Source organism: Apteryx mantelli, chromosome Z (assembly GCF_036417845.1).
Source record: "Apteryx mantelli isolate bAptMan1 chromosome Z, bAptMan1.hap1, whole genome shotgun sequence".
NCBI classification, from domain to species: domain Eukaryota; kingdom Metazoa; phylum Chordata; class Aves; order Apterygiformes; family Apterygidae; genus Apteryx; species Apteryx mantelli.
The window spans coordinates 63,722,706-63,750,559 of record NC_090020.1 but is presented as its reverse complement, the minus strand read 5'-3'; the positions used below and the strand labels follow the sequence as shown (position 1 = coordinate 63,750,559).

General features: G+C 35.1%; 1 protein-coding gene across 1 annotated transcript in view; it reads right to left on the bottom strand.

The window, feature by feature from the left end:
- ADAMTS6 (ADAM metallopeptidase with thrombospondin type 1 motif 6) overlaps positions 1-27,854 on the bottom strand; it is a 163,385-nt gene that overhangs the window by 122,939 nt on the left and 12,592 nt on the right. Inside the window, exons 3-7 of the mRNA XM_067316437.1 lie at positions 24,265-24,362; positions 24,047-24,102; positions 21,908-22,031; positions 21,270-21,353; positions 20,624-20,769 (exon numbers count right to left, since the gene is read on the bottom strand). Of these exons, the coding sequence (XP_067172538.1) occupies positions 20,624-20,769; positions 21,270-21,353; positions 21,908-22,031; positions 24,047-24,102; positions 24,265-24,362 (508 nt within the window). The remainder of the gene's footprint in view (positions 1-20,623; positions 20,770-21,269; positions 21,354-21,907; positions 22,032-24,046; positions 24,103-24,264; positions 24,363-27,854) is intronic.

Sequence of the window (27,854 nt, the reverse complement as noted above, 5' to 3'; positions counted from 1 at the left end):
AAAGCTCTAGACTACCCTAATCTGCCATCTAAAAGGCTAAAACAAGAAGTACATGGTCTACATGATTATTGGCTCATATAAAAGCTCTGGGTCTCTAGCAGAAGCAGTATAAAAAATGAAAGAAATAGTGAAGCCCACTTTCTCTTGGTGCCGTGGGTTCAGGGGATGAGGACAGACATCCACAGTATGGCATGGCCAAACGTACTGACAGTCAAAATTATAAGATTGTAATTTTATAAAACCCAAGTATGTGGCAGTAAAATCTATTTTTCAAATGAATTTCTATATTGAACACTTTCAGAACATGTATTTAAAGGTGGAGTATATGCTTACAGTTAAGGTGGTTTACTAGTGAGTTTCATTTATGTCTATAATTGCAGAATCAGACCTTAAAGCAGCTCAGAAGCCATAACAAGAGATCCTATTTCAATACTAGTTCAATACTGGACACAAAGTATCAGTGCACCTACGCGCCTCAGTCTCATTAAAATTTACTCAAAATTAACTGACCCACAAGTCCTACACAGGTAATTTTCACCTTAACGTGCAAATAATCCTATTGATGTCAGAAGACTTATTTATGAGTAAAGGTTTGAGGATCAGGCCCTGATAATCTGTAGCCTTCAGTATAGTTTGCAACTGTCAACACACGCGTGTGTTACTAATTATAAGCCACATTCCAATGAAGCTAGAAGAGCTAATAGGGGATAGTCATTCTGCAAGATGTGTTACCGAATTATCAATAGTAATAATCAAGAACAAGGAACATGAAATAGAGGATGTGTCTAAATGCTACCATCTATGAAAGTGTGTGTATTTTGACACTAAAACAGTTCAGAGTAAAAATTGTGTTATCCAGTAGCAGTAATAGCAAAAATTGAGACAAACGAGAATGTAATGCTTCAACAGAAATTTTGTCAGAATATCACAAATGATGTTCTCGATCTAAATAAGCAGAAGCAGGATCTATTCTACGTTGTATTTTAAAAAGGGCACCTCAAATACAGATGACCTAGGCACCTTGGTGACTCAGAGGGAAGAGTGCCACCTACTGAGTCAACAGCTTAATTATAATAAAACTAACAGATCACATATTTTTCCTGAAACAGAACAGCAAGTTTGAAGTGATATTTAAGGGGACTTTCATTCCCTTAAAAAAGTAGCTTCAGATTTTTAATTTTAATATGTTACTGACATTTACATAACACGACAGCCATTTTATGTTTCTGAACAAATGAGCTAGTGCTTCAGTCAAATTAATACTCACACCCCAATTATTTTTGAAACACTCATGATTCTGATGCCTCCATTTTTAAGTAATTTCAGTTTCAGTTTCCAAAGGGAAGATGTCACTTTCTGAATATCCTGCCTCTTTAAAATGCTTCACAGCTGGGACATCAGAACATTATGATGCTCAAAATTACATGTCTACGTTCAGAAATGTAGGCTTTTTTTTTTTTTTTTTTTTTTAAGATTCTTGAATGAGCTTAACTACGTTGGAGGAAGCAATATTTAATTAAAAAAGAAAAATACAAAGAATCTCCTACTAAAGATATCATTAATTTACTTGACTTTTGATAGCCAGCTCTGCAACACAAGAAAACATACCTTTGCAGAAGAAAGAACTACTTTCAGAAATACGTACAGCGGTCGAAGGGAAGTATATAACCCAATGTGTTCTATATATTTCACTCTTTGCCAAATACATAAGAATGTTAGTTATTTAGATTCCAGCTTCTTTAATTTAAATTGTAGAACTCACATGATTAGTTCTAGGTATTTGTGAACCAGCTCCTGCTGTGTTCTTTATACATTTGCCCAGTGAATGATACACCTCTGAAATTCAGTCAATGAAAGTTACTAGAAATGGACCTTAAACTGCCTTGCCCATGTCTTTTTTGAAAGGCATGGGCATATCTTGATTTTTCACTTAAAATTATTCTCAAAACTACCTCATCCTTAAAAAATATTCATCAACACACTAAAGCTATTTCAGTAAAGAGATTAAATAAAGTAGTAAGTTATCATACCATACAAGTTCTCAAAAGGAGCATCTCTGCCTCTGTGACATTTGTAAAGGCAGTATGTACAATGAGTCAACTAATACATTTGCTATTCTGAAACATCTAAGAGGATAAACAGAAAATATCATTTCATTGCACTAAGTGCCCCAGACCGCTATACCCCATGAAGTCAAACCTTTCTATTCCCATACAATACTTAGCAGTGAACAAGGAACACAAGGGAAACCATACTAGGGTAGAATCTTAGCCATAATTTAGATTCTACAAGCTTTTAGACATTAAAAAAGCACTTATTTCATGTGCACTGTCTTTCCTTAGAGACAGTATTCCACAAAGAACACATCTCCGTAATTGAAGAATACAATTAGCTGTATATGAAGCTTAGATCTAGTCCCACACCAGTAGCTCTAACAAGTCCCAACTGCTTATGCAAAACTCCTTTTGGATTTGACAGCTTTAATTCCCGCATATTTCATAGAATCACAATCTTTCTTTCCTATTTGTCAATAGTGTTTCTGCAAATAAGGAACACAAAATATAAAACCTTCCACGTAAGCGCTTAAAAAAAACCAGAAATACACTTCAAAGGTGCTCAGCTCTAAACAACTTTCATTAAGTTCAATGGAGATGGAAACACGCTGAAAACTTTTTAAAACTAGCATGCTTGTGTTCCAATTGAGTATCTGATGCTTAGAGAGCCTTTATTTTTAAGAACTCAGCTTGGAACCTTTCACATATTTACTACATAAGCAGCATAGTAAATACAATGGGAAATTGCCTTACAGGAAGCCCTGTGGAACTTAAAAGCTGTCTGAAGACTGATTACAATACATGTATAGCATTCTCTTCTCCATCTTTCAGCTTTTTAGCTACATTTTTCAATCAAAATAGCTCAGCTTCTTGTATGTTTTACTAACTTAGTAAGAAAACACATTCAAATACAGACAGATGGCATTTTATTCAAGAATAATCAACAGCAGGTTTATGATGGCTATTAAAAAAAAAAAATCACTTTGTTTCCAAAGACTTCATCTGTCTCCACAGTAAAACTTGCAAAGGCTGTAAGACTAGCTCTCTCATCTTTCTCTTCAGAAACATCTGACTTTGTTTCTTATGTTTCCTCCAGAAAGCTGTATTTAAAAATGTGGAGCAAGCTTCGGCTGCCACTCTTGGATTTGACCTCATCAGATGTAACAGGAAATTACTTGTTAAGCATGTGGGGAAAATAGATGTGTGGAATAGGAGACTAACAAGATTTTCTTTTAAGAGTCACTAAATTTTCTAAGTAATTATCTCTCATATACTACTCAGGGAGTCCACACTACTGAGAAAACAAGAGTTTCTCAAGCTTGGTTTGAGCAGATAAAACTGAAACCATTCCTAAGAACAATATATGCTGTGACAGCTCTAAGGACAAAATGACAGTCTCAATAAAAAGTAAGAGATTTTGGTACATTGCGTAAGCAAAATGGAAGTAACTTAACAACGGCTTGAGTTCTTCAAGATAAGTTATCCAAATGCACATTTATACAAAACTGTGATCATACAATCAGCATTGAGTATGGATTTTTCTTTTTTTTGCCTTAGTACTGACAGACAGCCCTATCTCGCTTCCCGCTCTGCACTGACCATGGTATGATTCCTTCCACCAGCCCCACCAAGCACGCACTGTTTTCTCTCATCCTCAAAATCCGGGCTGTCAAGAGATTCTAAGGAAGCAGAAAGAAGAATGAGAAAAGACTGTGCATAAAGACAAAAATCTAGAACGACACTAGATACTGTAGAAATTTCGCTTCTTTCTTGTAGAACTGTTGATACACATGTATTCTTTGTTATAAAGGAAAAAGTAGCACTAAGTCACTGGAGATGGTTCCTCAGATCCAGGGTAACAGTGATTACATATCCAGTGCAGCATCCATCCCAGTCAATCCCAAACAATCATCCAGTGCCTGCAGAGTACTCAGATGCTTGTCTTAAAGATGTCAGGTATGGAAATATCTTTCCATAAAGGTACCAAAGCAAGCATGGTAGGACAAGCTCTGAAAATTAAAGACAAGGTCCATCTTAGCAGGCCACCATTCATTTCATAATTTTTGTACTAAAACTGCTGTTACTTCAGATCTTTCAGCCACAGAGGCAAGCAGCAGTGGAGATTTCATAAGAAGTTTAGTCTTATGCAAGTGAATGTCTTGACACTGATTAAGTGAAATAGGTTATAACAAAATAACTTGCTAGCTAGGAAAAGGGTGGTTTGGCCTACTGCAAGAAGAAAATGGTCTATCTCAACTCAGAGCAATTGAGGAGACAGTGGAATGGACTGCTGTTTATGAATGGGGAGGTCACAGACATACAATACAGAGATACCCAAGGCAAAGCATCTGGAACTCAATGCTTAAGATACCTGTAGGTTATGTCAACACAAGCAAAAAAATAATTAGCAGAGCCTGTCACTATAGTTATACTATTTTAAATGAGGTGATCACAACAGATTCAAGCACTCCTATATGATAACAACTAAATTAGGAAAGGCACGTTATGTCTGAAAGGTTCACAGAAGCACTGCAATATTTTTACACTACACACAGTTCCTTAAGTGCTTAAAAAAGGTACTGCGTAACACCAAACAACTCTAGGGTTTTCTGCCTAGAGAAATACAAGCTTAAAAAAATAATAATGATTCTGCACCTTCTAATCTAAAATCCTTTTCTTCAGGATTGGAAAAGGACTGAGTGGGATGAGGGTACTAAGATCACAAAAACTTGGAGCTTTCTATGTTTACAGCATAAAAACAGTACTAAACTAGAACAACACCAGCCCAAAGAAAGAGAACTGCAAGAAACTTTGAAATATTTTAAAATACTATACTACAATAATATTCAATAGAAAAGCAGAAATAAAGTATCCCAGGCCAAGTGATTTAGGAAGAAACATTCTCTTCTTTACATATTTCAAGTTTACAGGCTTAACAGTCAAGAAAAATGACTAAAAATAAAGCATCTGATCCTGTAAACCATAATTTACATAAGTATTTCTATTAAAGTCAAGTTTTCCATCCCATTTTCTCCCTGATATATTTCCCTCCCCATCAAATATTACACTAAACCCCCACTTCACATCCACAAGTATCTTTGATATTCTAATATCAAAATGTGTTTGATTTTTCTTCATTTCAGTCTGTTCCTTAATTTGCATTAATAGCTTTTAATCAACCATCTTAACATAATTTAAATTAGCTATAAAAATCTCAATACCTTCACACAACGGCAACACTGATTTTACGTATTAAGTACTTTGTCTTAAGCCAAAAGAAAATATACACTGTCACAGTAAGGCTAGAAGACAACTGAGGGGACAGCTCACTGCAAACCAATTACTGTATGGAGGTGTCTGCTCTCTAAGAAACCACACTGAAGCATTCCATTACATGCTTGCAGTTTACAAGCATCAATTCAGCAATTTATAAGTCTGTATGAAATAAAGTTCATATACTGATGAAGCAGGTTCAAAGTGAGGTTTGTATATTGTCTTACTAAGCATGAAAATGTTTTACCTCCATGCCTCTGAACATACTTTACAGACAGCACACTTGATGATTAAGTCCAATAAAGGGATGCCAGCATTTTCAAAGGTGAAAATAATGGTCCAGCAGCAGAAAGGTTGAAATGCCTTAATAAAATATCCTACAGGGCTGGAAGAGCTTTGAATAAGAAAAATCCCTACTGACAGAGCATAGGTCCCCATTGCCAAATCTTTTATGAGAAGACAGAGTAGCTCAGGAACTAAACTCTCAAAGGGCCATAAAGAATCCTTCAGCTTTGTCAGCTTGATACATATGAAGTGACAGATACCTTTGGAATTAATTCAAGTACTAGCTATTACATAACTATAATATTTTAATTTTGAAATTAGAAGTATACATTTGTTTTAGACTGCTGTGAGTCTACAATTCCAAACAACTGTTTAACAATAGAGCATTCTATTTCTACAGATGAGGTAATTTTAGAAATAGGACATGAGCACATCTGTATCACCACTACCACAAAATGCTGCTCCAGACCACCTAATAGAAAATGCTTCCATACAGCTGCACCGGACACTTGGGGAACAAGCGATGCAGGATCTGTGTGAAAGAAGAATCTGTTTAACGTGCAGCAGAGGAGCAGAGGATGCACCTGAACCTTAAGGGTAACAGAAAAGCTTATGGCACACATCATTTGCAACATATGTTACAGTGACAGTGACCTTTACCAGAGCACACAGCTTAAACTGAAGAGGTAAAAATAATTTTGCTGACTTTTACATTCTTATTTTCTTTCCTAGTTCTACAAAAGTCATGTTACTTAAACTAAAATCAAAACTCCACCATGGCAGGAAAATCAGAAGCAATAGACACAACAAATGCTTTTTAAAAAAAAACACTGTGGCATTTGACAAAGAGGTCATAAGTACCACACTTTTTAAAAGTGACGCTCTAGGGTTTGGGCCTGAGAAATCCATAAGTTTTTTGTTTGTTTGGGGGTTTTTTGTTCCCTCTCTACAAAGTCCTAGTGTCCCTTTACCTCCCTTCCACCCACCAAATCTAGTTATCATCAGCGAGCAAGAAGAAGGAAGTACTCTGACCTTTGTATGGCCCAAATCCTGCAATATGATATTCTCATGTAGATTTTTATAATTGTGCAGAGCTGAATTAATATTTAAGGCACTTTGCATAAGCATAAGTTTGATTTATATATCAAAATGCAGGACTGTAGCCACAGTAATTATTCCTCCTGATAACTCACTAAACAGAACCATCAACTCAGAAGTCATAGGAGAAGAGGTCCTAGGAAAAACAAAGATTAACATGTATATTATTCTGATGGCAAAAAGGTCTTTTGGCTAGGCTAAGGAGGATCAAAATCTTAGGCATCTTGAGAAGGCCCACTGTACAAGGCATCTCTGATATCCAACAGCTAAACAGCTTTTTACAATATGTTCTCAATTTTTATAATTATCATAACAACTGTAATTTCTTCATTATACATAAACATGTCTAATTTATGGAAATAAAGCTGCTACATAAGTACTGATGTTCAAAATACTGACGTTCCTGCAATTAGAATACACTATACTGCACTGTATTGCTACAGCCAAAAAACATTTCATAAGGTGGTATAATGTGCATGAAACGAAATCTTAAGATTAGGCAGGCAAACACTGAAGAACATGAAATGAATATTAACATGAAATTTATACTGAGAAGATACCTCCCACCCTGTGAAAGCATGCAAGTTCACCACTACATACCTTCACCTTAAAACACTTCATATATTCAGTGCTTGCCTGAATAAATTACTGCAACTGAAAGCATCTATCAACCACTACGAAACAGAGAAGAAGGTCCAGAGGACTTCTGGTCCTAATTAAAGAATGCTTTTACCATACTGAATAATAAAAAGAAGCCGAGAAGAGACAGACGCAAAGGTGAGAGAATAGATATTGCTATGTGTTTTTGTTTGGTTATTTTTTAAAGCTGGTTAAGACTGTCTTGGCAAGAATTTAAGAAAGCCTAGCAGATTACTTGCATTGCATGCAAAAGTGAATAAAGTATGTCTGAAGAGCAATTTTGAGGCTGAGGTGAAACTGCTAATGCAAATAGGAATTTAAAATCAACCTAAAAATCATTTTTGTATCATGGTTTTATCTGTTGAAAAAGCCAAAAAAATTTGAGAAAGAATTCTGGAATAACTCTCATGGCATCAGTTTAAAATGACTGTAAAAGATTTACTATTACAGCATTTACTCAAAACTCAATGACTGCCAGGGGAATTTTGCAAGTCAAATTATAACGATAGGAACTCAAGTAATATATAGGGCATCCTAATTTGACATTATCCAAAGGACTTCCTTCACTGGTTCTCGCATCTTCTGTTGTTAATTACTACATTTCTGGAATCTTCTTTCATAACTATATACGATAATACTCATTAAAAAAAACAGATGCACATCCTTACTAGTTTTAAAGTCTCTTGCACTTACATAAAACTTCATTTTACAAATAATATGCTAAATCTAAATATAAAGAAACTTCATCGTAAATAAAATCCATACAGAGAGCATTTTCCTATCCATGGATGAATAAGTAGTTGAAACGGATCTTGACCATTCTTCAAGTCTAATTCAACAGCACTTAAAATAAATTAAAAAAAAAACCAAAAACACTTTCTTGCTGTATAATAAAAGAGAGGCAAAGCACGTGAAATAGTCAGAACAAAGTATCTACACAGTACTGTAACAATGCACTAAATATTAAAATAGTAAGACAAACTGAACATTTTGACTCATTAAACTATAGAAAAGTGCTGTATTGTAAAGAATAATGTCTATTAAAAAAGAGCCATCATTACTCAAACTAAGACAATTGCACATAATCTGCAAATTTACTTTAAATTCTTTGTTAACCTTATTAGTTTGTGGTACCCCATCACAAGTATCAATAGTGGTGGGCCTTGGCTATGCACATGCACAGGAGACAACTTTTAAAAGCTATTCTTTCCTGTCTTTCAGAGTTAGCTACATAGGAGTAGACTGGACACCAATGTGTTTTTGTGTTTAAGAGTATCAGTTCTGACTCACAAATAAGCACGTAATTTATCTTCTTACTCCTTTTCCTCCAGTAGGAAATATAATCAAGTACCAGCATTTCAAACAGGCTGAGAAAACAGTTGCTCTTAGATTTAATAAAATCATCACACAGTTGAGATTCTCTCTTCCATTTTCTGAGACACCAATATTTGCTATGAGTAAGCAAAATTTTGCATTCTTACCACTCTAACTTGGCCTGCCATTTAATTAAAAAGAGAGCTGGATATATGCCATGATACATTGTCTGTTGCAGAAGCCACTCATTCCTGCACAAAGTACTATGATCTAGACTTTTCTGGTATCGGATGTGTCTGCTGCTTCAGATTCTGCATTATATTCTTCATGCTTTGATTAATTAGTCTAGTTCACCAGTTAAGTTAAAATACTCAGATTTATTAAAAAGGAAAAAAAAAAAGTTAATTCTCTGACACACCACATTTCATTAGTCCAAGACCCCCTATAATTGATGGTAGCAAGCTTTAAAGCCTTCTTCCTCAAAATTACCTAGATTCACATAGTATTTTTCACCATCTCTGGGCTACAGCTAATTCTCCATAGACACATCTACTCCCTCAGAATGCTCTGCAGTAAAGATACTCAAGATACAGCAAAGACTTAAGTTTATAAATCCACAGGACACAGAAACCATACCTAGATCCATCGATGCACACCTGGAAGCAGCCTAGCCAAGGCCGGGAGCAAGCCTGTGCCTCTCAGCAGAGGTTACTACCTCAGGTACAGTGCTCTATCTTATATACAGCGCCGCTAACCTGTCTCTTACCTTGAACGGATGTGCAGCAAGAGTCTGCACAGGCATCTTGGCACCCCCAATGCAGAAACATCCTTCAGGACACCGCTTGTAGGGCATATGAAGCCTTTCCTATTGGTTGCTTAGGTTTAATCAGACCAGTTAACAGTCCGGAACCCTAAATTTTGGAGCAGTTATCCACCCTGATTTACATCATCCTTCCTCTGATTTTCCCTGGATCACCACCTACTTTTGTCTGTCTCTTCAGATTTAACCTTAACACCCCTAGCAGGCTGCTGCAGGGTAATAATCCCTCCTTAAATTCTTCCCCTCACTGTCAACCTGCAAGATGAGTTAAATATTAGCAATGATAAGAGACAGCCAAATCAATTAAACTGAATATGAAAATTGTACAAAAAGGCTGTTTAAGACTATTGTTTTATCTCCATATTTAGTTCAGTATAAACTAACATTTTATAATTTCTGGACATGGTCATAGAATTTCTATTGCAGGATGAAAAAAATACAAGTAAGAGTTTAAGGAACATAAAAAAAACTTAGATACTGAACAACAAATCTAAACACACTCAGATATCCAACCAAAGCAATGTAGATTCCCTCAATCAATTTCCTCACCTCTGAGCATGTGAAAACATTTCTATAAAACTGCACCTGAAGACTAAAATAGAAGAAAATTGTCAGTTTTTGATTGAAAGTTTTCTAGAAATTCCTGCTCCTTGAGAACGTATAACTTCCCCCCACAAAAGGCTTTAATTTGTATCAATTCCATTTAATATGACCCGAGTATCAGCAATGTCAGAGGGGTGTAAAGTGGCCTTAGCATTCCAGAGGCTTAGTCCGAAAGCACACTATGTGGACTGTGGCAAACAAGTCAGAGGAATGTGAAGAAACATCACGGAAAGATGAAGAATAGAAGACAGAAGTGAAAGAAAAAGCATAAAAAATGCAGAGGTTGTTAAATTTGCTAAGTATATTCCCCTTTGGAATATTCCCATATGTTATAATTTTTCTTGTTCATAATACATGGTCAATGTGGCAGCAACAGAAGAGAAATCAAGATGATGGTAGGAGGAGTCAGAATATAGCACATGAAACAGCAGATCCACACAAAACTTACTGATTATTAAATGTGCTAACAATTCCACATATAGTTCTTTACAGTCGACCAGATCAGCATTCCTTCACATTGTTTCAAAATAAGTGATTTGACCAGAATTTCATTTAGCTCTCAGTATTATCTTGTTTGTAATTCAACAAATGTACACTTCATGTAATAAAGAATATGAAAAATATAAGTTTAGAAAAATCAGTGTCAGTTAAGAAAATAATTGAGAATATAACACAGATGATATACATTCTGAATACACCACAAGTAATCTTCCAGGCTAACTCCTACGCATTAGAAAAGCTAAAAATAAATCTCTTCTGAAGTTAAATTTTAAAAAAGTTACAGGATCAGAAGTTGTCATTTTCTTATCAAATATCTTATCCTTTAAAAAATGTTTTGATTTGAGTTTAAAGCAAAAAAGTTTTATCTACTGTTTAACAGATCTGATTTCAGAATCAAGTTAAGCACCGATTAACAGAGCACACACAATCATGCCAGTATGGCAATTAAGCAATATTTAGGTATGGAATTTTTACTTTGGATTTTTACTTTACCTCTATCATCCAGTTTTCAGAATGTTAATAGCCTTCTAAGCTACATTTCATCACACATTACAAGGGTGAAACTGAACAGCCGCGATTGCTGACATGAACTGCAAGATATTTCTCTACTTAGGACAATTCTGTAATAGCTTCTGCTCCTGCCTACGCACACTTGCTCTTTGACTAAAAATCTTCCAGACATTTCCTTTTAAGAGTCACCTCTTTGCTGTAAAATCACTCATAAAGCAAGCCAAAAACACTCACCTGTAAGTAGTGCTAATCACTTTGAAAGTTACTTCTAACACATTGAATATACTTAAAAATTAGTTAGGAAGTGATCTATCTTCATGCATAATGGATCTTTATAAGAGCAGAGAATTTAATAAAAGATAGGTCTAAATTCAAAGAAAATAGCACCCCTCATTTAAAAATGCTCAAGACATTTACTGTACTTCATTAATCCACATTTTAAAATTGTGTGTAAAATATTTTTTAAGTTATTAAGTAGCATGGAACAAACAGTGCTCATTTTAGCTTTTACATGTCAATTTGCATAATTAAAATGAACAAGCTATGAACTCAAATTGCAATCCTATCCGGATCCTACTGAAATAACAGGCATGCTGCCACTGACCTCAGAGCATAAATAATCTTGCCCTTTGTTAGGACAGATTTGTGTAAAATAGCAGGAATTGAAGAATACTGAATACCAAAATTGAATGGATATGAGGTTGCCACTAAGAATTAATTTACAACCTGTGTCTTAATTAAAAACACATGATTTAAATGTATTCTCATACAGAAGTAGTCTAATAAAATCTAGCCATAAAGTTGAGCTAAATAGTCCAGACTGATGTTTAAAAAAGGAAGAAAACATGAAAATGTAGTATATATTCATGTGTGGTGAGAGACAGAATTTATGCAACGGATTGAAGACAAAATTCAAAGTTGGTGAAATTCCAAGGTAGAAATTGGCCTAATATGTTTTTCTGGATTGTTAAGAATGAGGAGCACAGCTACTCACTTGCATATGTATTATTCTGCCAGTCATTGTAAGCTGTGAAAATAAAGAGAGCACTGATACTGTAGTCAAGCAAGGGAGGGGGGGAGAAAAGAAAAAAAGAGAAGAATGCTAGGATTCTACTCAGACTACTAAGAAAAATGAAAGGCTTTTAAACAACTATATTCTTTTAAAAAAAGGAGGCAAAATATGACATTTTGAACTGCTAGAAAGTCCTTCCTCAGATATCTGGCCAAGCAGTAACTGAGTGTTCTAACAGATATCCCAAACTATTACCACCAAACGTTTCCTGGAAAAACTATCATTTGAATAGTTTTATGACCCTTTGTGAGACTCAGTCAGAAGGTAAATGCCTGAAGAGGGAAATTAAATATATAGATATCAACTCACACAAAAGTGTTTTTCACTGATTTTTTTTTCTTCTGCAGTAAACCTAGTGTGTAAAAGGAAAAGGTTTACTTCTAAACAACAGCAAGCATTAGTATATCATTACTATCAACAAAAAATATAGTTATTAAAATAAACTTATAAACTTATCCCAATGCACTTTTAATTACTGAAGGCTTCATTGGGTCATTTAGACAAAGTCTTAAACTAGGGGCAGTGAAGATTTGTACTGCTCACATTGCATGCTTGTATATATTCTCAGTTTTCCAGTTCAGGAAATCATTAATGATCAGTTCCATTCAGCACATTTGTTACTCAGTGAGCACATCTTAGAGATGTTTGTGGGATTATGCTCAAAATTTCTGTCTTAAATTGAGAAAGAAGAATGTTATTTTTCTACTTACTCAATATTAAGTATTTCAGTGCATCTAGTACCTTAAAAAAAAAAAAAAAAGCTTTCAGACTTGTCTCCAGTCAAAACATGAAAGCCTGAGCTTACCTTCACGAAACTGGTCATTTTTCTGGATTTGGAATTAAATAAAACACATTTTGCCCATCTGGAACAGATTAGGCAAACTCTGGGTATACTTTCCCCCCCTTCCACCCTCACAAACTTTATAAAGTAAATAAGAATACATACCTGCTAACCAATGTTGGTTACCGCTGACTCTGTAAATCAGAGTCAGCTAACTGCATCACAAATTAAAAATAACGGCTTTTTTTAGTGATTAGAAAACATTCCACTCACATAGTGTGCTTGTTAATTAGCTTCAAATCACCTGCTGGCTGACATTTGCCATGCAATAAGCAGTTTTTCAGATTCACATTCTAGCTACTTTATTGTTCCATGCCAGGTCCTTGAAATCCCCCAGAGTCTACTTGATTCCTTTCAGCTACAAAAATCTATTAATAAACTTTAAAGATACAATTTACACCAGTCTCCTCCCCCACAAACCCAAAGAAATTCACAGCTAAGAGTGGAAACTTGAATTGCATTTTAGGTCTTATCCTGTTAACATGTGAAAGAAACATGTATTAAAAAAACAACTATCACATAAGCTGGAATTATTTAATATTCTGACTGATTTTATTAATTCATATCTAATATTTTTCTACCTTACCTATATTACCTGATTTATTTTTCTACCATCATTTCACGGCCTACGGCCTCTCAGCTCACAGAAGAGCCTACAGAAAACTGATGAGGGAAAATTCTATGCTGATACCTTTGTATATATTTTTTCCACACTGAACATGCAAGGTTTCCAATTTTGGAACATGGCTCTAGACCCGTTGCATCTAAACCAAATAAATCATCTACATGAAGATGCTGTATCACTGTAATGGCTCACAGTTGTTACTATGCTCTCTCTCTCAGGCACAGCTTCCCCTTTGTCAAGCTTAGGATAGTCATTCCAAAGGAACACCTAAGGAATATCCATCCGTAGGATAGTGAAGGCTTACAAAACGTTTTTGACACGATAGTAAGAATGTAGGAACTGTGGGCCTGGGTGCATATCTAGGGCCAATATACTCATTCTGTCAGTGGTTGGTAGCAGATGTCTTAAAAAAGGGGTACAAGGAACACAGCATGTACAGAAACACTGGCACAGACATTCCTGTTATGCAAACTACCCTGCAAATAAGATCAAGTATCTGACTTTCATCAATCTACTGTAGCAGAGTACTAGAACACTTCAAGGTTTTTTTTTTCCCAAAATATATCAATTTTGTATATGCAAAGAGATTTTCACTTCAGCTCCCTGAGAGCACAGAGGCATGGGAAATTCAGTGTTATTATTTGGACACAGAGTGCATGAAACACTCCTTGCATTTTAAATATCTGCAGAGACAGGAATGAAGGAAAACAGATCCACCCCTGCTTTCAACTGTTTTTCTTAGAGGAGTAGTCTCACACCCGCAGTCCACAGGACAGTAAGTCGATGGACAATTTTAAGCATAAAAAAAAATAATGAAGGAAAAACAGCCTCCTGTCAGAAGTCTTAAATTCACTTCAAAGATCTCCAGTAGAACAACTGAGAGTCTGCATCACAAGGAAGGGCAAATAACACTTAATGGACTAAGAGTCAATGAGGTAAGAAGCACAGATACACCTGACATCAGAACCGTTTCTTGAGATCAGAGCCTCTCTCATTAACGGAGTGAGGAACTGCAGGATGAGGATTTGCGACAGGGCTTCATGGGAACAGAAATACTTTGTATGTTCAGATTGATTGGACAAGGCTAGGAAACTGTCCTGACAGCAATTTGAGAGAGCCTTTGTACAGAAAAGTCTTTGCAAACAAGTTTTGAAGCCCAGCAAAAGTGGAAAACTGCCTCGGAAAAGAAGGACAACCTTGGACCTGCAGGAGAAAAGGAATGTGCAGAGTTCTGCCTGGCCCTATATCATTAACAAATGCCTTAATTTCTACAGGGGCTAACAGGGAAATGTTACCTGCTATTATAGAATAAAAAGAAATTACTAATGAGCAACTAACGAGCATACATTACGTATGAGCAACTGACAGGCAAAACAGCAACTGTGCCCACAAAGCGCATTTCCTTTTAGGACTACTTTTGGGACAATGTAACTTGCAAATCATCACCTGCTGCCTAAAACTCCCAAATATTATAAAAATGAAAGGCATGATTCCAGTCAGCACTGCACAGTTATGCAAAATGAAGCCAGAAACCTTAACTGAAGCATATGAATGAGGGAACAACTAACTAAAGTATCATGAAGTTTCAGGAAGTGAACCTCATACATGTACAATAAACATCAGCCACCTCTGCAAGTTCTCTCCTTCAGAATTTGAAAAATCCACTGATTGTATAATGATGCTAATGCCTCCTGCGCGGACTTCTGCAATGTTGCAAGAGACATGTGGCATACTTTTTGTATACAGATGGGTTAATGTTAACAGTAGCCCTATCACACTGCTTAGCAATACACTTACTGAATTATAAGTACAGTGGTACCTAGCAAAAGTGGAGGACTCTGTATTAAGAGTGCTCATACACTGTCTCACACGAAAATAAACATGTACAAGCCCATTTAAAACTGGAGAAATAGCAAAATTATACCTTCTGTTGTAAAATTATACCATAGATGGCATTATCCATTTTTATTGACACTGCTCTAAATTACAAGTCGAAATGTATTTTGCTAAATTAATAAAAGCTGAATATGGCCCCAATTCTTTCTTCATGTAAATAGTGATTCCCCCAAAAAGAAGGGTCATCAGTTCAGTGGAGCTGCTGAACAAACTGCGGCTGAAGTAATAAGCTTGTAAAGCTAACTCAAGCAGAGTCCAATCCAAGTTAAACATTTCTACATTTCAAGGTGTAAGTCATTAATTTCAGAAGTTGTAACTACACAACTGCATCACTAGCACAATAACAGAGGAAAAAAAAATAGTCTCCAAAAACCCAAGAATTTTACATAAGAAAATCCCGGGTAATTTCGGGGGAGGTTTGGAATCAATTATTCTGCTACATAAAGCACTCTAGCTCCCTCAATGAAATCTTGATACTTTTGCAAAACATAGTGGATTTTTTTTTTTAAAAAGATAAAGTTTTGATATGATGACATTTCACACAATTACTTTTAAGCAGCACTATCTCTTTAAATGAGTAAAGTTCCAAATGCTTCTGTTTAAAACATTTGTATCTTAAGGACCAAGTCCTGTCCCTTTTAAGACACACATGCGCATCTCAACTCCCCCTTGGAACTTTCTTCTCTATGGGCTGTTTGGTACGTTTTACTTGGTCTGCAGACATACCAGCAGTAAAATTAATAGCTAAGGATATTCCCTCCCAGCAGGAAAAGAGTCCACCTCCACAAAGTTTATATAGTCACATATGTTATTTGGAAAAACTGCTATTTAGTACCTGGACAGAAGAAACCATTAATCCTGAGCTATAAAGAAATGAAATATTAAAGATCTCTTAGGGTGTAAAAGAAGAAAAGACACATTTTTGAATTCTGTTATCCTCCACCACCTATTACAAACTAATGCAGAAAGCAAGAGGACACCTTTGGCCCTTGCCATTGTGCACAACAAGAAATAGTTTTGTTCATAATATATGTACTTACAAATTAACGGAGGCATTGTTGAGGAATTCCATGATTTCAAAGTGCCAGAAACATAAAATGATATACAGTTTTAACAGTTTTCCTATTTTATCTTCTTTAGGGTCAAGTAGAAGAATCAATTGATTGAAATGGGAGGGAAGCTGGGATAAATGTCCTTCTTCTAAAATAAGTAACAATATTATAGTGTATATTGTGGCCTCTGAAGTTTTGTGTTTGTAAGGTAAACTATTTAGACCATATTTCCTAGGGAGTTTCTGAAGAAACAAAACAGTCAGGAGGCTACCAAACAAGGTTTTATAAAATCAACAAATATACAAGAACTAACCTCAAAATGGCAAATAGGTACTTTGGGGCGGGGGGAGATACACAGAGACTCTCAGAACTTACACCAAGTTTTAAAGTGACAAATTAGAGAACCTGACATTGTGCTAAAAAGTGAGATGATCACATTCGCGATGCCAGTACAGGACCAAATACACAGATTAATTTCTGTATATCAAGAGACTGAAGAGATAAGAAAATCACATGTTTTCACCCTGGTTTTGTTATTGTTTTAATATCAAAGAGAATTTAAGGATCAAGTAGGTTTACTTAAAATTAAAGTCACTTCACAGAAAAAAGATGACACTGTCCAAATAGTATTACAGTATTAAGATACTTCATAATTAAAATCTGTCAGCTTAGCATTTTACTTCCCCCCACCCCCAGAAGAATCCTATTTAATATTTTACCCTGTAAATATCTAATGTCTGAAACTTAAATATAGTCTCCAACAAAAAAGTCTAGGTGAAATTTCAAATAATGAGCTCTAGAACAAAATCCAGCTCTCTTTGTTTTAATACCTTCATTCAACCACAGTCTTATCTTGTGATAACACAAAACACTTGATTTGAAACTCAGAAAATACTAACAAAAGTTCTTAAGTAAATTGATAAAGGCAAGAGCAGAGCATCATTCACAAAAATATTATCAGTGTTCTGGGTAATTGCTAGTCATATTACACAGGGTCACCTAATACCCTAGGACTCTGCAATAAGCACCCCATGCAAGGCCTATTACCTGCCCTTGGTTCACATTATGAGAACATGTCTAGCTCTTACTGATTTTAGGGATGCTCAGAAGCTCATCAGTAAAACCAAAGGAAGATGGTTCTGCTGCCATAGCACCAGGAAATGCTCTTGCTAATTATCTTTTTTTTTTTCCTGCCTACAGCATAACACTGGCAGCATTGAAAAAGCAAAATCCACAGTCCCAATATTCACTGTCATGAGCAAAGAATGCAAGTTATTTTTATTACTGTATTTGTGCAAGTAATACCATCCTTTTTGCTCTCCTCATTGGGAATCTAGCCCTTATTTGGACCAGTCACTTATGTGCCTCATATCTTACAAGCAGCGAAGAAGTCTTCTGCAGTCTCCTAGCCACTTTGTAAGAAGTGCTGTGCAGGGCGTGGGGCGCCTGCAGGACTATGGCACACAAGCCCATACACCAGGCTGCCTGGTAGGCTCTAGTTCAAAGACCAGCGGCTCAGCTGGCATGGTAATGCCGCCTTCGCGGGACTGGGGCCAGTCGCTTGGGCACACCTCCATGCCAGTGAGGCTACCTGGCTACGGGGTACAGAAGTACCCTAGGTGCCCATAGGGCATCAGCACCCATAACACTATTTTCTTCCAGATCAGAACATGCCACCTTTGAAAGTACTAGAAAGGAAAGCTATCTGTTGCGAAGAAAAGCTGAGGTCTTGTCTTTATTTGCATGCATGAAGATACTCTGACTCCTTTTCTGAACAGCTTTGTCCCGTATTTCAGATAAAGACTGGTATAGGTGGGAACTTGAATATTCATCTAGGCTAGGTAACATTTTAATATAAATTAATTTCTTACTGAAAAATATGGTTTTGATCAACACAGAACTATTCATAAAGTTGAACTGAAAGTTCCCCACTTCTCTTAAGATAGTAACATATGCAATGACCATAACAAAAATAGTTCCAGTGTCACATTCACTGAAAATGTAAGTGCTACACACAAAGCAGAGCAGCATCAACAGATTCAGGAAACTACTTTTAAAACACTCTGTATTACAGTGGCTAAAAAATAACCTTGAATTTGGTAATATAGGTTCAAATTCCTTTAAACAGAAGAGGTTACTGAAGAACTCTCCAACATGTCAGGAGTTTAAAGCACCATAACTCTACCCTTTTCTTGTATGTACAATGCATTAATTCTAGTTCATCATGTAAATGTCCAAAAAAAAAATGGAATCTTTTTTTCCCCCCCACTATTTCATTTTGAATTATTTAAAATGAATGTCTTCACATGTTAAATTAATACAAATGTACATCTTTACTGATTTCAGCCCAAAAGCAAGAAAAAAAAATTTTTTTTCAGTAAGAGTCTGATTATTCCATTCAAATTGTTTCATGTAGCCTTTGGGATTATTTCTATAAATTATAATTATTATACTAAATAAATGAAAGAAGCATTCCATCAAGAAAGCAAATATAACTGAACTTAAAAGTTCATCAGTGCTTTTAAAGACAGGTATTACTAGTCTGTTATTGCATTGAGACACTTTGCTTTTCTAAAATAGATATATATTTAGAAGTGTAAATGGTTATATTTATATCTCTTGCATCCTTTTTAAGTTAGCATACACAAGTCCTTCAGAAACTTTGTAGCATACTAGATAATTAAATAATAAGCCCCTCCACAATAAGGTCTTTAATATTCACTACTTATTGCTGAAAAACTATCACTTTCAATGGGAATTATTCACATTCTCCAGAAACTTGCTCCTATTGAAGTTAAATGCCATACTAATATTGATTTAAGCCATGACCTGGAATACAGATCTGTTCATATCTGTGGTAGGAACATCCTACTGGAACAAGAAAGCCAGTACAGAATATATAGTAATAAAACACATTTGAACAGAACAGTGGAAGAAAAGAAACAACTGTGCTTTGCAGTGCCAGAATAACACTAACAATCTCAAGTTATTCAGCTACACTAGTAGAAATTCAGTGTTACCAATGCAGCTCATGTATACTGGGAAGCTTCAGATGCAGTCATACCACCAACAGATTACAATTTTTCACTCCGGGACTAAATTATGCCAGTAGAAGTCTGATGTGTAGCCACAGCTGTAAATATGTATTTAATTTCAAATATATGAGCAGCCCTAGTGAAGTTAATGGGACTACTTGTATGCATAAAAATGAACATAAACAGAGGTCTTTGCAAAAATCAAGACCTTAGACTGTAACTGCATTTTATTCTGAATTTTATTCCTCCCCTTTTTTTTTTTTTTAAACTTACTGGAGTAAAACAGCTCTCTGAACTTTGACATTTAATCATTCTAGTTATTACATGTTGTCATTAGCACTACATAGTAACAATTATAGTCAAAATAGGAACATAAAAATACATAGAGGTTAATTAGCTTTTCTTTCCATTGCAAAAAAATTGTTCCTTTCAAAAAAAATCACCACCCCAAAAAATGCAACCACTACTACTACACCTGTTATGCAAAACTCCAAGTAAGACTGATTATTTTAATCACTATTTTTAAAATTTCTGCAGTGAACATAATGATTCCACAAACAGGTCACATACAGAGCAGCACAGAAATTTTCCTGGAAAACAAATTACAATAAAAAGATCCCAACCCAAATTAGCGCTGCTGCACCTGCAGCTACTTTAACATGTAAAGGAAGAAAAGAACACTGTCCTTAAACAACTGGAAACAAATCTCCTAATAAAGTACAGTTGCTTACCCACAACTATAAACAGCAATACCCTGATGTTTACCAGGACTGCAAGATTACAGAGCAACCCTTGTTGAATCTGTCACAGTAACAGTGGAGTACAGGCAAATGGGCGCACACTCAGGCTTTCAAAGTAGCTATTGAAAATGACCGTTCTCATCTTAATCTCCTCAGAAGATTACCTACCGATTATATTACTTTAAAACTAGCCTCTATATAAAAGTAAAAACAAGAAAGCTACAGAAAGAAAATAAAATAAACACAATACTTATAATGACCATACCTAGTAATAAGAACCGCATTATCATGGTAGGCAATCCCATTTTCTGGAATGGTGTTTCCATCACTTTGGTGGGAGAGAATGGATTTCTGCCACTTACAGAAGCTATCGAGGGACTTGTCTGCATGGTGGTTTATCTCCAAGTTTGGCTGCAATACAACATGCATACCAGAAATGTTCCAAACAAATTACTAAGGTCAGTTGTTAAGCCTTCTGAAGACTAAAATGGGACTATAATTAGAAGCAGTGTTTTCTAGGAATAACCTCTTCTCGCCAAATTTTATCTGTGTAAAATCTGACCCAAAGTTCAGTTGTGTATTACTGAACAGACATTCTTTCTATTTCAACTTTAATAATGATTATGTCAATACAAAAAAATCAGAATATCAAGATACAGAGCTAAAAATAAAACTGACATCCCTGAAGGTGTATTAACATTCACCTGAAGTAAAGAACAGGTATCTTTGAGATGGCATGTGAGGAAATATTCCTTCGAACTGTTTTATCTTGATTAAAGTAGTGAAAGATTACAAGACAGGTTTTATACACAAATGCAGCCATTTCCAGCAATAATTAAATGAAATCTATAATATTATGCAATAGAGTGCCTTGTATTTCTAGGGATATAAAATTTAAGCACAACTCTTACCTGATCTTCGGTGAGGACAATTAAACGAGTCACTATAATATTCACAACGTTTCCTAGACTGGAATCACGATAAAGTTTGGCAACCTGACCTCCAGAAAATAAGAAAAGGCACAAAGTCAGACAAGAAGCACTACTCATTTCGTAAGTGACTAAAAATTAATCTATCTTCCTGCTAAATGTAATTTCATAATGTTAATTACCATTACCATCTGAGTAAGAACTATTTTTGGACCAACAAACGACCACTCAGTAAAACAAAATTCTTCCATCATCTTTTTCAATGAAAAGTGTTTATATCTTGTTTCATAATCCATCCATTATAAGGAGCACTTAGGGTCTTGATTTAAACAACAAAATAAAACGGTATAATCTCTCAATGTAATCATATGAATTTAAAATTAAAGACAAACACAATTTAAAAGTGATCACAGCACACTTCTTGACAGAAACAGTACTGCATTTTTTCCGCAATACTAATATTTGCCATATTTCAACTATTAATTCCTGCAAGCTGATACATATTTTAAGGCATTATTCATGCCAGTAAATAAACTCAACATTTTATAGTTACTTATGATTTCAGAACATGCAAATTACATGCAAGAGAGGGAACAAACACAGAGAGGGATCAAACTTACAATATTCATTACACTCAAAATGTAATGCTCAATGTCTTTGCGACCATGGTATCCCACCATCATTTTGTCTGCTACTACCAGCGTCTCCACAAACCGTTCAAGGCTTACTGATCTCTTCTGTCGACTGTGACTACTTAGTGTGTCATTGACTGGAAGTGAAGCTGGAAAAGCAGATGCATCACTCATCCACCAAGGCTTACTGCTTCTTGTGAGGTCTTCTAGGAACCAAAATAATTAAACACTTCAGATGGGTCCCTACTAAAACTCGTGCAAATACAGCTGTTTTATGTTGAGATTATAATCTTAAGGCTTATGAAAACAACAAGCCTTTCTTGAGGCAAGGAAAAATTAAATCTATTTGATATATATATACACACACACACACACACACGTGTGTGTGTGTATATGTATGTATTATGTATATACACACACACACACACACACACACACACTTGATTTTAAAATAACATATAATGGGAGAAAAAAAAAATCTTTGTTATAATGTAGGATCTCGTTCTCAACTTTCCTCAATATGGTTTAGGGTGATAAATCAGCCTCTTCTCTTAAAAGATCTGATCCTGCACAGCTATATTAATATTAAAGATTAATTACAGTTAAGCATGAGTACATTTCAGGATTTTAAGGATAAGAACAAGACTGCTATAATATTTGGAAAAAACATACTGGAAACCAAAAATACAAAATTAAGGCAAAAGGAACCAAAACATACCAAGGAATTAAACATTCTGATAGTGCACCAAAAAAGCTATTTCCCTGCTGCGAAATTATACAATTATCAGCCAATTATGATTACTGCATAATAGTATTTGGCCAAATAAATTATTTCTTTTTAAAAAGCAATTATATACTATTTACCTCATGAATTAACTATAATGGGAAGCTTTAAATGGTCTGACACAGGATAATTTTATAGTTATTTTAACATTAATTTCAATTCAAATACATTGATTCTTGTACTTGTAAAGTTCAAATAAGTATATTTTGCCATAGAAAATTAGCATTTGTATACAACAGACTGAATATTAAAAATCCAAACAGTTACAATTATCAGCAAAATAAAACTCTACAAACTTTTTTTAATTTGAATTCCTGGCCTTAGTACAGAATTGAATCCCCCCTCCTTCTCTGCAAAACTGACTTTATGTGTAAAAAAGTATCCATTTTCCAGACAGACCCACACTGATCTCAAGCTTCAGTTTATTAAAGTACATAATTAGGCCCTCTTTCCCTAAGCAGGATTACAAAATACCTATTCTTGCTAGCTGTGGATGAACATAAGAACATCAGAAGTTAAATATACTCTTAAATTGACTTAATAAGGACTACTCGTGTGACTAATACCAGAGGTACATCCTTATCTCTACTAAAGCCGGTTCAATTAAGAACCGGTTGAGATAGGACTGGTACCTTCTGTGCAAAACCAAAGCTTTACACAATTCAGCTGAACACCCTATTTTCAAAGGGCAGTCACTACAGTACAAAGGATGTATGTCTACCAAGTTTTGACCTGGACAAAGCTCTATCATCCCCACTGTAGTGCTGTTTCATAATTTCTAAGTCCACAGTGTTGGCTTTAAAAGTTGCATATTTTAGAAAAGTTTAAAAATGAAAATAAACCAGGTAGTTGACAAAATGACAGTAAAAACCCTCATCATTCTGCAAGCCTTAATAAGATTAAACACATTCTAAAAAATAGCATTGGGTATTAAAGTCTTGAGGATTCTGTAATAAATAGCTTCTTCCATGTTTTTTATCTCTGTTCTAGAAAATCCAAAGTCACTTTAATTGTTCAAAGATCTTAATCTCACCAAAGCAGTGATTTAGGAATGTCTGGAATTTTCTCTTACAACTTCTGTAGTAAAATTAAGAAGAACACTTGGTCCATATTCAAATAGCAAATGTTGATGTTTGAGGACTTCTGATGCTCTTACAATGCTAAAATTACTTTATAAATGCAATATTATTTCCACATTCATTTATAATTTTTCATTTATAAAGATGCAAATCTGCTTTAAACATCTGAAAAATCAATGAACTCACGCAGAAATCTTTCAGAAAAAAAACATATTCTTTTGGACTCATCCTGATAGCATCTTTCAAAGAAAGATCTCAGAAGACTTCACAAAAACAAACATTTTTCCTTTACTTTTCAGATGGAGAAGGTTAGGCTTTAGCTAGTCTTATAAGTAATGGGAAAGTTGAAAACACTCCTGAGTACTCAGCCTCACACTCCATGAGCTGTTGATACTTTTATTTTAAACATGCTAAATAAAGTTGATTGAATTTTCTTTAAAAAGTTGAAACATTTCAATAAAATGTTTTTTTAAGTATGTTACAAAGTTTTGGGGGCAAATTATGTCATTTTCCTCTATATTCCTAGATGAAAAAAAATCCCTTTCAACTAGCATTAAGATTGAACATCGGTACGAGTAAGCTAAAAAAAAAAAACAACAACAAAAAAACCAAAACACTGTCATTATCTCCAAAGTAAATATTAAAAAAGCAAGAGTTTTACATTACAACTGAAAAGAAATCCAAATGTGTGCAGACATGGAGTTTACAACTACTGTACCCACATTTTCCTAAGTCAGTCCTCTAATGATGCTGGCAGGGGGAAAGAAGGGGAGAAGACAACACATAAATACAAATAAACAAGATCTCGCAACAGTATAGAAAATTACTTGCACAAAAATACAACTACGAGAATTATGTGATGCTTTTTAGTATTTTAACAACATATGTTAATGTATATACATGCTTTTTATTTCATTTTAGAATACATTGTAAAATCTGGCATGAGCAAAATCACTACATGAGGCAGCATGTAGTGGAGCCATCTCTAAATAATGCATCTGCCACCTTTCAGGGTTCAAATGCCAATTTGTTCTGAATAGTATCCAAAGCAGTCCGTATATTTGTAACAAAAAATTTTTTTTCCCTCAATTCATGCAACTGTAAAATTGCCAAATAGGCTGAATTTCAATTTTAGTCAAAAAAAACAAGAACACAGTAAAAAAAGCATATTTCTTAAGATTGTGCAAATGCAAAAATAATGGATAATGGAACTTATTTCACAACCATAACGTAGTACATGTTATTAGGCATCAGTTGAAATAAATATTTCAATAAACTATACAGTCAAACAAGAATACCACCAAAAGCAGTTCATAACAAAATCTTTGTGGAAAACATAACAACAGAAGATTTTAGCATTCTGTCTCTGAAATCGTTACATTACTTTTGATCCCACAAAGCACTGAGTGCTTCTGCAAGATGCCCCAAAGGCCTCATATCCCACTGAAGTAACTGGAATTTGAAGCTGAACAACTTCCTAGCAAGGTCTTAATGATTTCAGCTATATTTAATACGACAGTTAACTTGGTGACAATATATACATGAAATACTAATTTAACATTTTTTTATTTTAAAACATTCTTATGTCTAACTGCTTAAAATCTCATTAAGTTTTTGGAAATGAGCCACAATTCCATCCTATATCCTTACCTGAAATTAAACTATCTGCCAAATAGAGAAATATTTTTATCCCTCTCTAATTCTTCTCTTGTATGGACCATCATAATTCTACTATGTACTGTGAAGTAATCCATCACTTGTTCATCCCAACAAATTCTGATCCTCCTCTCAAACTCCCTGCCCCACTTCAACAGTTATTGCAATTTTTCTCATGACAGTCAGAAATAATATTCTTGTCTCTTGTTTCAAAAATCCTGACCACATCTTTATGCAGAGCAGATACATGATAAATTTAGATTTAGATTACAGTAGGGGAAACTTGTCAAGATGTGAGTAGTGGCACACCGACACAAGCAGACTCCTCCCAGAGCATTATACTGGCAAAACTGTTCCAAATGGATAGCTAAAAATCAGTGTCCCATACAAAATAAATGATATACTGACAAAAATACAGTAACAGTTTTGTTACAACTGCATTTATACTTGGGGAAAAACAAACAAAAGAAAACAAACACGAAATGGGAGTGTTCAAAACTTCCAAAAATGATCAAATGCTGAACAAACTTCATTCTACTAGCAAAAGAAGTTATTATTGTAAATCTGGCCTCAGTCCTAGGGTCTGAAAGCTGAGAAACCGGAAATTAGTATTTGATTTTATTTTTTAGATATTCTGGGGATATTTTGGATGCTGTGTTTCTTTGGGATAAAGGGTTTATACAGTGCTCAGAAAATGAGTTTAAAAGGTTTTGGTAGCTTGGAAGAGAACATTAAAATAGTATTTCATCTGGAAACATAAGACCTTGCAGTTTTGGGAAGTAAAAAGGTTTTCAGAAATTGTCAGTGAGTGGAAGAAGTAGAGAAAACATCAGGTAAAGGTTTTGAGGAGAAAGAGAAACTGAGATAAATGAGTATGAGCATAATCTTCCACTTGCAAGACACAAAGTTTTTGCATTTCAATGATTAAAGACTTCAGAATGTGACAGACATAAAAGCCCAGAGAATGCAGAGGAGCTTCCAAGGACAGAGGCAGCATCGAAAATGCAAAGGAATACATATTAAAAATATTGGATGTTTCACGAGGAACGCACGCAAGATGCAAAGCTCTGATCAACCTATGACCCATGAGACACATATCACCAGAATGGTTAGATGCAATCTCACCAACCAGCTGCCACTGCTTCACCCGCACTTGGAGAAGGGTGACCTCCTAAGCATTAATCTAGAATGTAACATCTGATAGAGGCCAGTATGTTTTTCTTTTCTAGGGACATCATAATGGTAAAAATTGCAGTGTCAGACATTTCATGATTTTTTCACTTATTTCAAGAGGTTTAAGTGCCTGCATTCCCTACACAACGAAAGAAAAGAATGCTCCACAGAGGTCTATTGTAATATGCACAAACTGGAGCACCCACGTAAAATAGTATCTTATTTTACAATTAGTTAGTCACCCATTCCAAGTCTTGTAGCACGCAGTAATAGTTAGAAGACTTGTTCTGCAATCTTTAGAAGAATGTAGATGAAATAATGCTCCCGAGAAGTTTGGTACAGAAAGTTTGACATTTCCTACGAGTCTAAACACAGTTAATTGAACCACTCAGGAAAAACTCTTTCCCAAGCATGGGTTTTTGTAGACAATCTGTGTTTTAAGTTCAGTCAGCCAGTGCCAGTAAAAGCTACAACTTCCAAAAGGAGAAGCTGAAAGAGGCAACATCAACGAACAATGATGTTATTTTAATATTTGCCAACCTGTCCTATGGACTGAATCTCATGGAAAACTAACGTCCTGGACTAAACTTTTAAGAACAAGTTATTCTCGAGAACAATAACATAAACATTAAGATTGGATCATTTTTCAAGTACGTGAAAAACATTTTAGTGCTATAAAACAGCTTGCCAGATTCACTCCAAGAAGAAGAACTCAAGAAATCAGCTTTTGGCTTAAGTTTAATCAAGTGGAAATCATGTCAGAAGAAGGATATTTGAAAAGTGTTTTTGTGGAGGTTAAATTGTGCTTTAAAGGGAAATCATCTCAATCAAAACTATGTAGTCCTTCCTGTAGGGCACCTGTAAACCACCTACTCAGCTGTCATGGAATAACCTTAACTCACTGAACCAAAAAAAAAAGTATCAAAACACCTAAACCACCTTAAGCGAGGAAGATTTGGAGACTCCTGATCAGTTCCAAATGTACTGTTAATGACAAAACTAACAGATATATAGCATGTCAAATTTGCATAAACGAGATGGAACATTTATTAAACACTGAGCTGCAATACTTAGTCACTCAAGTAGTGCCTTCCAGTTTTGGAACAAAGCACATCTCTAGCACATTTTGAGGAAGCTCATGCTCATCACTACACTGTACGCAACACAGAAATAAAGCAAGACTTACTCCCAGTACCTTATCCTTCAAAAGGCACTATATTCTTGATCTGAATCTGAAAAAAAA